This window comes from Tupaia chinensis, unplaced genomic scaffold (genome assembly GCF_000334495.1).
Source record: "Tupaia chinensis unplaced genomic scaffold, TupChi_1.0 Scaffold000279_1, whole genome shotgun sequence".
Lineage (NCBI taxonomy): Eukaryota > Metazoa > Chordata > Mammalia > Scandentia > Tupaiidae > Tupaia > Tupaia belangeri.
The window spans coordinates 572,285-590,496 of NW_006159762.1; the positions used below are offsets into that span (position 1 = coordinate 572,285).

The 18,212-nt window shown below is 41.2% G+C and overlaps 1 protein-coding gene across 1 annotated transcript in view; it reads right to left on the bottom strand.

Moving 5' to 3' along the window:
- Positions 1-1,298: 1,298 nt before the first annotated feature.
- ZKSCAN5 (zinc finger with KRAB and SCAN domains 5) overlaps positions 1,299-18,212 on the bottom strand; it is a 28,094-nt gene continuing 11,180 nt past the window's right edge. Inside the window, exons 3-6 of the mRNA XM_014588442.2 lie at positions 14,451-14,533; positions 14,030-14,165; positions 4,531-5,139; positions 1,299-3,535 (exon numbers count right to left, since the gene is read on the bottom strand). Of these exons, the coding sequence (XP_014443928.1) occupies positions 2,415-3,535; positions 4,531-5,139; positions 14,030-14,165; positions 14,451-14,533 (1,949 nt within the window). The 3' untranslated portion in view covers positions 1,299-2,414. The remainder of the gene's footprint in view (positions 3,536-4,530; positions 5,140-14,029; positions 14,166-14,450; positions 14,534-18,212) is intronic.

Here is an 18,212-nt window from a genome sequence, read left to right on the forward strand (position 1 = left end):
TACTCTTATTTATCTCAAACCCTTCGTAAGTCAGTGCATCCCTTTCCACTTGTATCACAACCCAGTTCACCTCAAGTGAATGTCTCTATGATGAACAGGTACCTCAGACCAGGGACTATCAATACTCAATCCACCAATGATGGGGTCCTCATTACCTCATGATAAATGATCAGCTTCACAATCTACTCTTAGCTTCCCAGGACCACTCCTGGCACCAAATGTCTTACAGATCAGGTTCTCTAAAGCAAAGTCTGAGACAGGGATTAAAACCCACTTATTGGCAATCAATCATTTTCCTGAATAAAATCTGTTCTTGCTGCTTTAAAACAAACAAACAAACAAACAAGACCCACTTATTTATTTTTAAAATTTTATTTAACTTTATTTATTTTTAATTTGACCAGAGAGGCACAGATTGTGTGAGAGAGAGAGGGAAAGTGAGAAAGCAAGCTGTGGGGCTGGCAGGTGGCATGGTGATTTAGGACACTGGAGTCCCACATGGCCAACCTTGGTTCAAGTCCCAGACCTGGGAGAGCTTGCTTTCTTTCTCTCCCTCTCTCTCTGTCCCTCTCTGGTCAAACTAGAATGAGTAAATAAATAAAGTTAAATAAAATAATTCTAAAAAAAAAAGCAAGCCACCAGGTCCAGGACCCGAACCACAGTTGGCCACATGGGTGTCCAACACCCTTAACCACCACACCATATGCCAGCCCCTATTTTTTTTTAAAGAATTATCTTATTTATTTATTTATTAATTATTATTATTTTAATTTGATCAGCAAGAGACAGAGAGGGGGGGAAGGGAGTGAGAAAGCAAGCTGCCAGGTCTGAGAATTAAACTGTGGTCGGCCATGTGGGAGTCCAGCACCCCTAACCAACACCCCCCAAACAGCCCCCAGACCTACTTATTGAGAGCATGGTCTTCAGGAAAAGCCTTTGAGGGACAGAATTAAACAGAATAAAGAGAAAGAGCCGAACACGGATGTAGCGTAGGAGAAAGTCTAACCTTGATCTGATCCATGGAGGACTGTGGAGCATAAATGTACTAGAGTCTTCCCTCCTCAAGACAAGCAAATAGCCTTATGTACCGTCTCTATCCATCAGTCACTTGGTGGGGTGCACAAAGGGGAGTTAGCTCCTGGGTGAGGCAGCGCCCATGTTTGAGGGAAATTCTCCAGTTTCTCTGGAGAAGAGAGAGAGCTGTAAGAACTTAGTAGCCAAAACTCAGAGCAAGTGGGGATGGCAGCAAAGGGGTCTGGACAGGGCACCACAGTGTATTAACACATAAAATCAGCAAATATTTACTGGTCATTTATTGTAAGCCAGGCAGAGTCAGCAGAAGCAGGGCTTCAGCAAACAGGCTCAAGTAAACTCTTATCCACGTCTTCCTTCCCTCTCAAAATTCCTACCCAGACCTTCTCATGAGGCAGAGCTAACTAGACCACATACCTACCTTCTCATTACTGCTCTCTTTCCGTTCCAGCTGCAATACAAACTGAAACTCACCCTTTATGGGAGGCTCCTGGGAATCAGTACACATATGTTTGAACCAAATTTCTTGGTTCAGCTTGATCCAATATATGTATCTAGCTGCTCTCATTCTTCTGGATAATATAATATAAACCAATCTACAGTTTTCTCTATTCTAAGGTCACCCTCTTTCATCTTAAAATCTGATTCACCATCACGGTTTCTCCTGAATTTAAAAATTTAACTCCTCTTTCTTCCAGCTAATATTGATACTAGAAGAATCAAAACAAAAAATGGTTTGTGGAAAAGCTGTATCAACAGATGTAAAAAGCAGCAGGAACACATATTATCTAGCCTCTGAATGCCCCACAATATTTGCCAAAATAGAGATAACTTAAGCCAATTTCTTTTCAAAGGGTTTAATACTCAGGATGAGAACAATGACTGGAGTACTCTATTGGTTGGGATAATCACATCTAGACAGGTTCATTACTGAGGTACCAAAACAGGTATCATGCTGAAGAATTCTCTCTCACTGCTCTCTTCCCTGAATAGAAATACTGTCGAACAAGGCAGGAGCTACAAATAAAGCTTATTTCTACTGCATTCATGAGGTTTTCTCAGTGTCAATTTTCTGAGTTTCAAATGAAAAATAAATGTCTGAATGCTTTCCTCCATCAACCAAATCAACAGCTTCTCTTTTTGTCTAGACTACCAAGCATGAATTTGCTAACCAATGTATTTCTCAATGGAGAAAGCAGACAGGTTACCTACTTATTGTGGATCTGCCAGTATTCCTAAAGACTGAGTTCTAACTGAAAGATTTCAACATATCTGTAGATTTCCTGGTCAAATTAAAAGAATGTTTGAAGTTGTTATTACATTCATTATAGAATTAAGGTTTCTCTTCAGGAAGGCTTTTCTAAAATTGAGTAATAGAAAACCTATACACTTGAAGGATTTATGGGATCTGTCCTCTCATGGCTTCTCAGATGTTTAAAGAGACTACAACTCCAACTGAAACTCACTCCACACTCTTTACATTGAAAAGGCTTCTCGCCAGTATGGATTCGCTGATGTTGATTAAGATGTGACTTCAAAGTGAAGCCTCTTCCACACTCACTACATTGATGGGGTTTTGTGCTAGAACAGATTCTTTGATGTTTTATGTGTGAACACTGGCCACCATGTTCCCGACATACGTCACATTTATAGGTTCCCTCTGCGGTATGAGTTCTGTAATGCTGAATAAGGTCTGAACTGTAACTAAACGTCTTTCTACATATATCACACTTATAAGGCTGCTCTTGTAACTCAGTCTTCTTATCTTCAATCACTGTCAGGTTCCAACTATAGGCTTCCTCACAAATACCATTTTTCTCACTTTTCTGACCCATGTGGAGCACCTGATGTTCAATTAGACTAACATATTGAAAAAAGATTTCTCCACATTCACGACACTGATGGGACTTCTCTCTAGAGTGGAGTCGCAGGTGTCCAGCAAGGTGTGAACGCCTCCCAAAGCCTTTCCCACATTCATTACACTTAAAGGGCCTCTCCCCACTGTGCACACTCTGGTGCTGAACAAGGTGGGACCTCACTCTAAAGGCCTTCCCACATAAATGGCAGGTGTACGGTTTTTCACCAGTGTGAACACGTTGATGTTGAGTTAGGTGCACACGTTGATTGTAGCTTTTCCCACATTCATCACACCGAAATGGTTTCTCCCCAGTGTGTATTCGTTGATGTTGAATAAGATGAGCACTCTGAATGAAGCTCTTTCCACATTCATTACATTTATGTGGTCTCTCTCCTGTGGAGGATTTTTTGTGGACATATGTAATTTCACTGCAATTCATCCTCTTTGAGGAAGGTTGTCCTAAGATTTCTTTCATGGGAAGTCCCTGCTTTCTATCCACCTTTCCTTGATGTTCACAGCCATCTTCAAAATCTTGAACTTGGGAAGCATTTCTTTGGGTTTTTCCTGATAATTCCGTATCTGCTTCTGAGAATTCTGAATTCTTCTTCTGAACATTAGATTTTGTGTTACTTCTTTTGTCGCTGCCTAAAAAAATACAGAGCAAATGCAGATGTCATTTCTTTTACAGAAGAAAAACAAATGGTCAGGAAAAAGAGGATAATCAGATGAAACTATGAGGTAATAAGAGTAACAGAAGAGGATGCATGTATACACTTGATTTTAATGGGAATGCAAATAACAAATCTTTTGGTATCTGTCCAATGAGAAGAGGACAATAAAGCCACTGGAGCCAGGATCTGAACTGCAGTCAGTTATGTAAGATCTGGCTCCCAATATACAGGACTTAATTGCTGTGCTATAGGGCCAATCTTGTCATTGCTTTCATTTTAAAATAAAATAAGAGACCTAACTAAATCAGAAAAAGGGGGGGACCAGCAGTTAGCGTAATGGCTATGTCGCTGGACTCCCAGGTAGCCGACCATGGTTCAAGTCCCAGACCCAGTGGCTTAAACTCACGCTGGGCGCGTGTGCATGCGTGCCCGAGATCCTGAGAGGAGAATGGAGGAGAAGGGATTGTGGTGTAGCCATCCCCCCTGGGGGTGATTTCTCGCTTTCTGTCTCTCTGTCTCTGTCTGTCTGGCAAGAGCATGCTCCCTATAGCAAAAACCTCTTAAAAAAAAGAAAGAAAAAAGAAAAAGGGGAAAAAGAGAAAGAGGCCATGTAAGAAGGCTCAAATCCACATTTACTACAACAGAAAGTCAACAGATGTATAAAATGGGTAAATCAAGCAATACAGTATTACTTTAAAATATAGAATTACTGGTGGGGGAGGGGACAGATCAGAGCTGATGGAAAGTACCTCTAGGGAAAGGGAGGTTGTGGGTGGGTGGGGGGGTAAGGGTGGAATAGGTTTTGCCTATTAATTTGACAATTAATTAAAGTATAAATAGAAGAAAATAACTAAAATCTCTGTTCTCTCCTAGTACTCCTAGTATCATAACCAACTGTCCTACTGTACTAAACTAACAGAACAATTTTTGCCTCTATTTATTTCCTGAATACAAACTCTTCACACGTACATCTTTGAGATTTCTCTCTGAAGTGGCGTTTCAGGTGTTCGATCAGATGCGAATGCCGACCGAAGTTCTTCCCACATTCACTACATCCATAGGGCCTCTCTCCACTGTGGACACTGTGGTGCTGAACAAGATGGGAGCTCACTCGGAAGGCCTTTCCACACACCTGACATTTATAGGGCTTCTCACCAGTGTGAACCCTCTGGTGCTGAGTGAGGTGCACCCGCTGATTATAGCTCTTCCCACATTCGCCACACTGAAATGGCTTTTCTCCAGTGTGGATTCGCCGATGTTGAATAAAGTTTGAAGCTTGAAGGAAAAATTTACCACAATCATTACATCTGTGACCTCTCTCACCATTTGTGTTCTGCTTATGGCTAATGTCTGTGATAGCACCAAGATCTCTTTTCTGGGAAACATTCTGTTTTGATTGCCCCACAATAGGATTGACCTGCCACCTTTGTACCATACTCTTAAGGTCACTAACTTCTGCAAACTCTGAATTCTGGGTAACATTCCTGTCAGTGCTTCCTGATGCCATCCACTGTGATTCAGCTTCATCAGAAATTTGCTTTACTATGAGCTCCATATTGTTCTCTCTGGACTCATAACCTGAAATAATAAAATGAAAATGGAAAAATCAGCTATTCCCTTCATAAGAAAAAAAGAAAATGATGAAGGGAATACAGGATAATTAAGTAAAACCAACAAGTGCTGAAAACATATGGCTTTGTAAAATGACTTCACAGGTCAGAAATGGGATAAAAAATACTCAAGCAGAAAACTGAGGCAGGTTAGGGAAGGAAGAGCTCGCAAGAATGGTTCAAAGGAATGAGACTGGAAATCATTCATTCTATTTAGTAAAGAAGATATATTCTCTTGACATATATACAGTACCTGTTTGTGAATACATGTACAGGAATAAAAATTATTTTTTAAAAAAATTTGCCAGAGGATACATGTGCTCACCAGAGAAAGACAGAAAGAGAGGGAAAAAACATCCACCCCTATGGGGCATGGTCATGCTGCAATCCCTTCTCCTGCATTTCTCCATCCTGTTGAAATTTTGGAAACACACATGTACTTAGCATGTTTTTCAAGCCACTGGAGCTGGGATCCAAACCATACAATTGGTCATGTGGGAACTGGCTCCCTTAACCACCAGGCCACAGACCCAACCCCTTAAAAATTCTTTAACCCAGTCTTCACTTTACTCTTCGTATGAATTCATAGCTTAGAAAAGAATGTTGGTATTTCTAGCTTTTTTAGATCCCCAGGGAATATCAGTTTGGTATTAATTAGTCTAAAGGAAAAAGATACTTTTTGGGAACCAGCAGCGTAATGGCTATGTCGCTGGACTCCCACGTAGTCGACCACGGTTCGCGTTCCGGACCCAGTGGCTTAGAACTCACGCCAGGTGCGTGTGCGTGCATGCCCAAGATCCCGAGAGGAGAATGGAGGAGAAGGGATTGTGGTGTGACCATCGCCCCTGGGGGTGATTTCTCGCTTTCTGTCTCTATGTCTCTCTCTGTCTGTCTGGCGAGCGCACACGCCCTATAGCGAAAACCTCTCCCCCCCAAAAAAAGGAAAAAGATATTTTTTCTATACCCTGAGAAGATACTGCTTTCAAGAGTTATTGGGTTGTTGGGACCAGCAGTTAGTGTAATGGCTATGTCGCTGGACTCCCACGTAATCGACTGCGGTTCGAGTCCCAGACCCGGTGGCTTAAACTCATGCCGGGCCCATGTGCATGCATGCCCAAGATCCCAAGAGGAGAATGGAGGAGAAGGGACTGTGGCATGACCATCTCCCCTGGGGGGTGATTTCTCGCTTTCTGTCTCTCTGTTTCTCTCTCTGTCTGGCAAGCGCAGGCGCCCTATAGCAAAAACCTCTCAAAAAAAAGAAAAAAAAGAGTCATTGGGTTGTGGGACCAGCAGTTAGTGTAATGGCTATGTCACTGAACTCCTATGTAGGCGACCACAGTTTGCGTCCCGGACCCGGTGGTTTAAACTCACGCCGGGCGTGTGTGCATGCGTGCCCAAGATCCCGAGAGGAGAATGGAGGATAAAGGATTGTGGTATGGCCATCCCCCCCTGGGGGATGATTTCTCGCTTTCTATCTCTCTGTCTCTGTCTGTCTGGCGGGTACATGCACCTTATTGCAAAAAAAAAAGAGTTATTGGATTGTCAGGAAAGTCATGACACATTTTTGCACAGAAAACAGAAAAGTATCTAATATTTTTTTAAAGATATTTTATTTATTTATTTATTCATTCATTTATTTTAATTTGACCAGAGAGACACAGAGAGAGAGAAAGTGAGAAAGAAAAGCCACTAAGTCTGGGATTCAAACTGTGGTTGGCCATGTGGGAGTGTCCAGTCATGCCACTTGCTGGCTCCGATGACCTAATATGTTAACTTTCAAGTCTCTAATGAATGTGGATGTTGAAGTGACTATAATCAGTTTTCTTGTGCAAATGAATCAGCAGCAGTTACTTTACTCAAAACACTAACATTTAATATGGTTTGCAGAGATAAATCTTCAGTAGTTAACAAAAAGTGGAGAATATTATTATTTTTTAAAGGATTATTTTATTTAACTTTATTTTTAATGCCAAAGAGAGGTATGTATTCACCAGAGAAATAGAGAAATTGGTCACACCCTCATTCCTTTCCTACATTCCTTCATCCTGTTAGGATTTTAGACATGTGCGCACACACATGCTGTGTTTTCCAAGCTATCAGGGCTAGAACTTGAACCACAGTCAGAGCCACATGTCATCTGGCTCCCTGTGCACAATGCATAATTGCTGCACTATTAGCCAGCTCTACTGTTCTTTTTTGACATAGTCAGAAGTTATAATTCCTTGGGAACCAGCAGTTAGCGTAATGGCTATGTCGCTGGACTCCCACGTAGTCGACCGTGGTTCGTATCCTGGACCCGGTGGCTTAAAACTCACGCCGGGCGCGTGTGCGTGTGTGCCCAAGATCCCGAGAGGAGAATGGAGGAGAAGGGATTGCGGCATGACCATCCCCCCTGGGGGGTGATTTCTCACTTTCTGTCTCTATGTCTCTCTCTGTCTGTCTGGCGAATGCACGCGCCCTACAGTGAAAATCTCTCCAAAAAAAAAAAAAAAAGAAGTTATAATTCCTGTACCATGAAGACAGTTTTTTTAATAATTATTTATTCAATTCCATTTATTATTACTATTTTTTTAATTTGACCAGACAGAGACAGAGAGAGAAAGGGAAAGTGAGAAAGCAAACCACCAGGCCTGGGACTCAAACCATGGTCGGCCATGTGGGAATCCAGTGCCTTTATCCACCGCTCCACCTGCCGGCCCCAGGACAGTTTTAATTTAGCTATTATTGCTTAACTATCTTCCTAAAAGGACATTTCCAGTGGAAACAAACAAACATAAACAAACAAAAACCCTACAACAAAACCAAATTTTTTATAATACATGTTTTCATCCTCATAAGCCAGGCCAGTAATCCCAGTTGTCATAGTGTTTTTTGTTTTGTTTTGTTTTTCTCTTTTACTCACATCTACTTATGCTCATACCTTTTATTAATTTTTTTTTTGAGAGATTTTTGCTACAGGGCGGATGTGCTTACCAGAAAGAGGGAGACAGACAGAGAGATAGAAAGGGAGAAATCGCCCCCACCCCCAGGGAGATGGCCACGCCACCAATCCTTTCTTTTCCATTCTCCTCGTGGGATTTTGGGCACACAAACACGGGCCCAGCATGAGTATTTGTTGTTGTTGTTGTTGTTGTTTTTAAAGAATTATTTTTATTTAACTTATTTATTTATTTATTTTAATTTGACCAGAGAGGGACAGAGTGAGAGAGAGAAAGACATAGAGAGAGAGTGAGAAGGCCAGGTCCAGGACTCTAACCGTGGTTGGCCATGTGGGAGTTCAACTCCCTCAACCACACTACCTGCCGGCCCCCCAGCATGAGTTTTAAGCAGCTGGGTCTGGGACTCGAACTATGTGGGAGTCCAGCGATGTAACCATTATGCCATCTATTGGTCTCACACCTTTTATTTGTATTAAAATAAGAAGGATTCACTAATCAAACAAGCATATGGCTTTCTTTTTCCCGGGGAAAATTTTTTTTCCTTTTCTTTTTCTGGAGAGGTTTTTTTTGCTATAGGGCGCGTGCGCTTGCCAGAAAGACAGAGAGAGACAGAAAGCGAGAAATCACCCCCAGGGGGGTTGGCCATGCCGCAATATCTTCTCCTCCATTCTCCTCTCAGGATCTTGAGCACACACACACATGCGCCCGGCGTGAGTTTAAGCCGCCAGGTCCGGTACTTGAACCGCAGTCGACTACATGGGAGTCCAGCGATATAGCCATTACAGTAACTGCTGGTAAAGTCCTGAACCTGGTGGCTTGCTTGTCACCTTCTCTCTCTGTGTGTGTCTCTCTGGTCAAATTAAAAATAAATGAATGAATAAATAAAGTTAAATAAATCACTTTTAAAAAAAAAGAACTGAGAGTCCTGGGAATTTAACCATATCAATAGGACTTAAAAAAAATAAATCACAAAAAAAAAAATCACATTAGTCCAATTCCCTCCTCTGGGGCTACTAACAACTATCCTTTTCCAGAGAAGGTGCTTGTTAAAGGTTCCTAGACCAGTCGGCTTACAGATTGGTATCCTTCCTTTTTCTGCCACCTCTCCTAAGTATACATGATAAGCTTTCTGAAGATTCCCTGGTTTATCTGCATATCTGACAGAGAACTGTTCTTGCACAATGCTAAGCCCAACTGCTAAGTAATGTAATAGAGGAGTACAGAAACACCAAATCAGGCAGATTTTTACAAAATCATGATCTTCAATCTCACTGGTGTCCTCTGGCAAATCTATGTTCCTCTGGCAATCCTATGTATCCATTTGGCTCCACCAAAATGTCTCCATCATAATTTTCTCTTTTTAAAGTTCTTTTTTATAAATATATATATATATATATATTTATGTATTTATTTATTTATTTATTTATTTAAATTTGACCAGAGAGGGACAAAGTGAGAGAGTGAGAAAGCAAGCTGCCAGGTCTCAAACTTGAACCACAGTCGGCCTTGTGGGAATCCAGCACCTTTAGCCACCACACCACCTGCCCGCCCCTAGAGACAAAACTCTTAAAAGTTTATCTAGAATATCTTTCTCAATTCCTCTCCTTTGTAATCTTTTCTTGGTGTTTTTGTTTTAGAGAGATTTTTGCTACAGGGAATGTGCGCTCACCAGAGATACAGAGAGACAGAAAGCAAGAAATCGCCCCCCAGGGGGCTGACCACGCCACAATCCCTTCTCCTCCATTCTCCTCTCAGAATTTTAGGCATGCACGCACACGTGCCTGGTGTGAATTTAAGCCACCAGGTCCAGGACTTGAACCGTGGTAAACTACATGGGAGTCCAGCGACATAACCATTACACTGTCTGCTAGTTCTTGAAAAAACTGTCTCTTGTTCACCTCAGCCACGCCACAGAAATTGTTCTCCAAGATGCACTTACTTATTTTATTTGTTATCATTACTTATTTTCTAATTTGATCAGAGAGAGACAGAAAGAAAGAGGACAGGAAAGTAAGAAAGCAAAATTGCCAGGTCCGGAACTCAAACTGCAGTTGGCCATGTGGGAGTCCAGTACCTCAACCACCGTTCCACCTACCAGCCCCAGATTTATTTTTTTAAATCTTGCTTCCAAATCCGATAATTTTTTTTTTGGAGGGGTTTTTGCTACAGGGCGTGTGGGCTCGCCAGACAGAGAGAGAGAGACAGAAAGCGAGAAATCACCCTTCAGAGGGGATGGCCACACTGCAATCCCTTCTCCTCCATTCTCCTCTTGGGATCTTGGGCACGCACACCCACGCACCCGGCGTGAGTTGACGCCACTGGGTCCGGGACTCGAACCGTGGTCGACTACGTGGGAGTCCAGCGACATAGCCATTACGCTAACTGCTGGTCCCCCGATAAATAATTTTTTTAAATTTTATTTATTCATTAATTTATTTTAATTTGACCAGAGAGAGAGAGAGAGAGAGAGAGAGAGAAAGCAAGCCACCAGGTCCAGGACTTGAACCGTGGTCGGCCATGTGGGAATGTCCAGCACCTTAACCACCACACCACCTGCTGGTCTCCCAATAAATAATTTTGAAAGTTATGACTTTTTGTGATACTGTTAGAAATCCACAAGCATGAAGGGACCAGTAGGTGGTCTAATGGTAACATTGTTAGACTACCACATAATTGACCTCAGTTTGAGTCCCAAACCTGATGGCTTCAAACTCACGCCATGTGCATGTGCGTGCACGCTCAAGATCCTGAGAGGAGAATGTAGAAGAGACCCGCTGTGGCCATCCCCACAGCGGGTGATTTCTTTCCGTCTGTCTCTCTGGTGAGCACATGTGCCCTATAGCAAAAATCTCTCCAAAAAAAAAAAGAAATCCACAAGTATAAAAATAATCTATGTAGCCTTACAATAAAAGTTAAAGAGGCAGAAACCATTGAACATTTTCTTAATGTAGAAGAAATACGGAGTTGTAAAAGTATGACAATGAAGAGCTAGATAATGAGGGAGAAAAATCACAAAGAATTTAAAACTACTTAAACAATGGTATGAAAATAACAGTGCTAAGAACCTAAAACTCTGAAAACAATTAAATATCTATGAATAGAAAAAGATTAAGCAATACTAATAGACTTAAATTAAACAAATTAGCTTTCAGAAATTAATTTTAAAAGATAACTTAAGAAGCAGCAGGTGGTTGGAACCAGCAGTTGGCGTAATGGCTATGTTGCTGGACTCCCATGTGGTTACCCGTGGTTAGCGTCCCAGACCCAGCGGCTTAAACTCACACCGGGCACGTGTGCGTGCATGCCCAAAACCCTGAGAGGAGAATGGAGGAGAAGAGACTGTGGCGTGGCCATCCGCCGGGGAGGTGATTTATCACTTTCTATCTCTTTGTCTCTCTGTCCGTTTGGCGAGCGCACGCACCCTATACCAAAAACCTCTCAAAAAAATTTAAAAAAAAAGTAAAAAAAAGAACCAGCAGGTGGCATGGTGGTTAAAGGTGCTAGATTCCCACATGGCCAACCGTGGTTGGAGTACCAGACCTGGGGGCTTGCTTTCTTGCTTTCCCTCTCTTTCTCTCTGTCTCTCTCTAGTCAAATTTTAAAAATAAGAACAAATGGAATTAAATATAAATAATTTTTAAAAAATAACTTAAAAATTTGCATGAAGTATAACATTATTTGTATTCATAATACAAATAATTATGAAATGGGAAAGTTATAAGCACAACTGAACCCATATAGGAAAGCTCCTGGGTTCATGTCCCAGGACCTCCCTGAACATGTGGGACACACACATATGCCCATGATCTGGGCTGGCTGAGCCTGGGGGTAGATTGAAGCATGAGTACCCTACTGAGGGTACCTCTCCCTCTCTTTCTTTCTCTCTCTGTCTCATAGAAGAAATAATTTAAAAAAAAAATGTAAAATGTGGGCCAGTTCTATAGCCTGGTAGTTTAGGCAGCTAGATCCCACACGGCAGTTTGAGTCCTGGGTCCAGCAGTTTGAAAAACATACTGGTGAGACCAGCAGATGACAAAATGGTTACATCACTAGACTCCCACATAGTTGACTGTGGTTTGAGTCTCAGACCTGACAGTGTAAACTCATGCCGGGCACATATGCATGCATGTCCAAAAATCCCAAGAGGAGAATGGAGGAGAAGGGATTGTGGTGTAGCCATCCTTCTCTCCGGGGTGATTTCTTGTGTTCTATCTTGCTGTCTTTGTCTCTCTGGCAAACACACACACCCTATACCAAAAATCTCTTTAAAAAAAAAAAGAAAAGAAAGAGAAAAACATACTGGCACACATGCATGCATGCCCACAATCCAAAAGGAGAAATGAAGGAGAGAGGGATTTCAGCATGCCTATATCCTACAGGATAGAGAGGCTTTCTCCTTTCTTTCTCTCTGTCTCTCTCTGACAAACACACATGCCCTCTAGCAGAAAAAAAGAAAGATTAAAAAGAGCAGGAATAAGCCAGTATCTTTTAAATAAATGCCTGTGAATGAATTTAGACAATGTAAACTGACATTATATTTTTTAAAAGAAATCTGGGGGACTAGCAGGTGGTGTGGTGGTTAAGGTTCTAGACATTCCTACATGGTCGACCACGAGTTCGAGTACAGGACCTGGTGGCTTGCTTTCTCACTTTCCTTCTGTGTGTGTCTGTCTGTCTGGTCATATTAAAATAAATGAATGAAAAAATTAAATTTAATTAAAAAAACAATTCTTTAATTAAAAAAAAAAAGAACTTTGGCGGGGTTGGCAGGTGGCACAGTGGTTAAGGTGCTGGACTCCCACATGGTTGACCACAGTTCAAGTACCAGACCTGGCAGCTTGCTTTCTCACTTTTTCTTCTGTCTCTCTCTAGTTGAATTAAAAATAATAACAAATAAAATAAAATAAATAATTCTTTTAAAAAAAATAAATCTGGCATTGAAGTTCACCAATATGCCTGATATGAAGTGGTTTCTCTAAAATAATTAAATTTTAAAAAGTTAAAGCCAAGGACCAGCAGATGACACAATAGTTACATCGCTGGACTCCCACATGGCTAATAGCAGTTCAAGCCTGGAGGCTTGAAATTCATGTTGGGCACATGTGTGTGCATGCCCAGGGTCCCAAGAGGAGAAAGGAGAGAAGAAGTTGCAGAGCAGCCATCTCTCCTTGGGGATGATTTCTTGTCTTCTGTCTCACTCTGTCTCTCCGGCAAGCACATGTACCTTATAGCAAAAATCTCTCTCCTAAAAAAAATAATAAAACCACAATCTCCAAAGTGTTTCTAATAGTGCTGACATTTTTGTAATTACTCCACATAGCAGAACTGAACATTAGCTTTCAGGATCATAACTTGGTTGGAAATAGGGACACAAAATTCGAGAAGGTATATGACATGTAAAATGTAGATACCAAGGTGAAGATCATAAAAGAGGTACTGGTGATGTAAGAATGGTAATGAAAAACCATCCATACATTAGAAGAAAAGGAAAAAAGAAATAATGAGACACTGTAAGAGCTATGATAATAAACAGTTATTCAGCAAAATCTGACAAAGTTTCATAATTCAGAATTAAGTATTATCCAATTAATTAAGAGTAAAATAACCACTAAAAATGTTAAAATCCAAACCTATTTTAAGCTCTTTTTTTAAAAGCAGTAAAAAGCTAGCATTTGCAAGATGCTATGCTATAAATTCAGGAAAAACTATCAAATCCCAAGTATGATCAGTCTTCAGTCATAGTCATATTAAACAGAAATAATCAGAATACGCTGAATAAGAAAAAAGAGAAGGTCAGTTTACTTAAAAAAAAAAAAGCAAAGTCACAGCAATTAAAACATATTTTTTGTAGAATATGCTAAAAATATTCTTTATAAGATAACAAAATGTTCTAATTCATGCAGATGAAGTCATTCTTACCCATGGAAGTAATACTCCCATAATTCTCCTTCCTGTTATCCCTAAAAAGGGACTTCTGGGATTGGTCCAAATGTCCCCATTCCTCCAGGATGAAGGATACAGCCACATCAGCCACATCTTCAATTTTCACCAACTTCTGTAACAGGAGATCTCCACTAAATTCTCATCCCCTATGCTCAAATTTGGAGTGAAAGGAAGAACTGGGAACATTCAGGAAATAAACAGGGGAAGGGACTATGCTTCAGAGAAGACAGGGAAGTAGTGGGCAGAATGGAAACAGACAAAAGGGAATATAGGTACCAACCCAAGGGTGCCTGAGTGCTGACTAAAGAAGCAGAACTCCTGATAAAGATTCAGGATGAAGGCAGCTGTCAGAGAAAAGGTATGGGTCCTCACTGAGGGCAAAGGGGCACTAGCTCACCTGGGACCCAGCTGAGAGAAGTGAAGCTGTCAGCTCCTGGCTGTCCTTCAGGGGAAGGGAAGGAACCTGGAGAACAGGAAGTGCTGAGGGAGGAGAAAAAGAGATTTAGGTGAGAATATCTTTGTCCGGTTCTCATTGCCATCATGTTCCTCTTTGCTCACAACCTACAATGGCCCCCGCTGCACCCAGGCCAAATCCTTCTGTTGGGCTCTAAAGCCTCTCTACTTTCTGACCCTTCCCAAATTGACTCTCTGCTTTGGCCAGTCTAATCTTTGCTGGGTCAGTCCCCTCTAAAGGATGCATTCTGCTTTGCCAAGATCAAATTTATTGATCTCAAAGAACAATGTCCCTTGTCTTCCAAATGCAGCATGAAGCTGAAGCATTTCCTATATCCCCAGGCTTCTCAAGCTTTAATGTGCAAACAAATCACCTTGAGATCTTGGTACAAGGTAGATTCTGATTTGGGGTGAGGGAAGAACTAGGTGGGTCTTGATATTTTTCATTCCTAACAAGTTCCTCATGATGCTGGTGCTCTTGCTCTTGGTCACACTTGAGATTAGTAAGGTCTCAGCCCACAGTCTCTCCCTTCAGAGAATTTCCATGGTTAGTTTATATTCAGTCAAATAAGTCTACTCTCTGTTATATGAACCAGCAGATAAAACAACTCTCATCTTCAAAAACTTTACTGTCTACTGGGGAGGGCATACATAGGAACCTGCCTTTCTTTTTTGTTTTTAAAGAATTATTTTATTTAGCTTTATTTATTTATTTATTTAAATTTGACCAGAGAGGGAGAAAGTGAGAAACAAGCCACCAGGTCTGGGACTCGAACTGCAGTCAGCCATGTGGGAGTCCGGCGCCCTTAACCACCACGCCACTTGCCAGCCCCAAGCCTGCCTTTCTTACAACAGAATGAAGAGCAATATAATTGAGGTTCATTCCAGTTTCCAGAAGAACTCAAAGGCTGGGGCATCTACTGAGTGGAGAGGGGGGCAGTGAGAGCAACAGAAAAGTGTTTCCACAAACGACGACTCTGGGCAGTAGGGGTGAAGAAGGGAGAGGGAGACTTTCCATGTGAAGAACACGTGCAATACCTGGAGGATCTCATATGACCCTCTGCTGTCATCTCTGCTTGCTCTCTGAGATCATGGCACAACTGGATCTCACTGTCTATGTGTGCCCTGGCTTGGACAGACCTGCTTGGTATGACCCTCTATTCCAATGGTTTAGACCTCTTGCTATGATCTCTTTAATTCTGGAAATTTACATGTATAGGTGCCTTCCTCATTTACAGTGACTAGAAAATAACAAATTAGGACATAAAAAGGAGGAAATAATGGTTTAAGATGAAATCTGAAAACAGAGAAGGGTTCTGAAACCAGGAGTAGTTACAGAGTGAAAAGAGGACTTGAAGAGGGACCAGCAGATGGCCTAATGGTTATGTTGTTGGAGTCCCATGTAGTCAACTGTAGTTGGAGTCCCAAACCCAGTGGCTTAAACTCACACTGGGAGCATGTGTGTGTGTACCTAAATCCTGAGAGGAGAATGGAGGAGAAGGGATTGCAGTGTGGCCATGCCCCCGGGGGGTGATTTCTCACTTTCTGTTTCTCTTTCTGGCAAGCGCACACACCCTATAGCAAAATATCTTTCAGAAAAAAAAAAAAAAGACTTGAAGAAAGTGATGAATATGGTCCCTAAGTGAACAGTAAGTCTGATGAAATAAAGAAACTGTGTAGGGGGGCCACTAGGTGGCATGGTGGATAAAGGTGTTGGATTCCCACATGGCTGACCATGATTCGAATCCCGGACCTAGCGGCTTGCATTCTCACTTTCCCTTTCTCCCTCTCTGTCTCTCTCTGGTCAAATTAAAAAATAATAATAATAACAAGTGTAATTAAATACATAAATGAAAAGAAACTGCTTATTAGGGTCTGGTTAAAAGGGAGAGAAGATAAGAAGCACCAAGAAACAGAAGAACCTAATCTGGTAAGACTCTGAAAGTAGATGATCTAAGGAGGATGGCAGTCTGTGCTCAGGGGAATATGGTGATGAAACAAAGACACAACAGTTCGGAATAGGGTAAAGGCACAGGTTTAGTCAGACCATTTGGAGTAAAGCCCAGCTGTGTTACTTAACAGCTGTAGCTCTGGACAAATTAGCCAACCTCTCTAGGCCTCAGTTTCTCAATTTTCTTTCTTTTTTTTTCTTTTTTTTTTTTTTTAAGAGAGATTTTTGCTATAGGGTATGTGCATTCACCAAAGAGACAGAGAGACAGAAAGTGAGAAATCACCCACCCACCCACCCCCAGGGGAATAGCCATGCTACAATTCCTTCTCTTCCATGCTCTCCTCCTGGGATTTTGGGCATGCATGCACACACACCCAGCATGAGTTTTTGTTTTGTTTTCTAAATATTTATTAATTTATTTCTATTTAATATTACTTTTTAATTCAACCAGAGAGAGATAGAGAGAGAAAGGAAGCTGCCAGGTCTGAGACTCGATCTGCAGTTAGCCATGTGGGAATCCAGCAACTTTAACCACCACACCACCTGCTGGCCCCAACCCAGTGTGAGTTTTAAGTCACTGAGTCCAGGACTCAAACCATAGTCAACTACATGGGAGTCCAGCGACATAACCATTATGCCATCTGCTGGTCTCCAGCTTCTCAGTTTCTAACATGAGGATAACAGTAATATCTACTCTACTGCATTATTGTAAAAATTAGCTCTTGGTATACCGGTAAGATCTACTGGACACAATTCTAGTTTTTCAGTTTCTTTTTTGAGTAATTTTAATTTTTAAAAAATTTTTGCTATATGGCATATCTACTTACCAGAGGCAGAGAAAGAAAGAGTGAGAGAGAAAATGAAACAGAGAAATCATCCCCCAGGAGGGATGGCCATGCCACAATCCTTACTCTTCCAGTCTCCTTTTAGACCTTGGGCATACATACACATGAGCCCAGCATGATTTTCAAGCCACTGGGTCTCGGACTCAAACTCCATAGTTGGTCATATGGATCCAATACCTTAACCTCCATGCCACCTGCTGGCCCCAAAGCAGTTTTAAATATTTTTGAAATTAGCATTATATAACTTTTATTATTTTTGAAGTCTCCTGAAAAAAAAAGGAAATGTATTTTATTTTGAAAAAAAAAAAAGGAAATGTATTTTATTTTACAAATAAAATAAAACTCACTTTATCTTGTAAATTTAAAAATATTTATTTATTTAATTCCATTTGTTATTATTATTTTTTAATTTGACCAGAGAAAGAGAGAGAAAGGGAAAGCAAGAAAACAAGCCCCAAGGTCTGGGACTCAAACCATGGTTAGCCATGTGGGAATCCAGCGCCTTTAACCACCATGCCACCTGCCAGATCCAATATCTTGTAAATTCTATACAAGGGGACTTCAAAAAGGTCACAGAAAAATGAAATTAAAGTACAGTTTATTTTAAATGGATTAAAGTATAGTTTATTTTGTTCAAAATATGTAGTTTTTCCATAATGCACATTTTCCAGGAACTATCTGAAGACTCCTCATATGGATCATTAGGACACTTCTATAAACCTAAGACACAATTTGAAGGCTACCCTTATAGTAAAAGGGTTAGATGCTACACAGAGGAAGCTGAATCTCACCTGGCTGACCAGAGTTTGAGTCCTGAACTTGTCGGCTTGAAAAATACACAGGGGTATGCATGTATGTACCCAAGACCCTGACAGGATGGAGAAGTAGAGAAATAGTATTACAGTGTGAT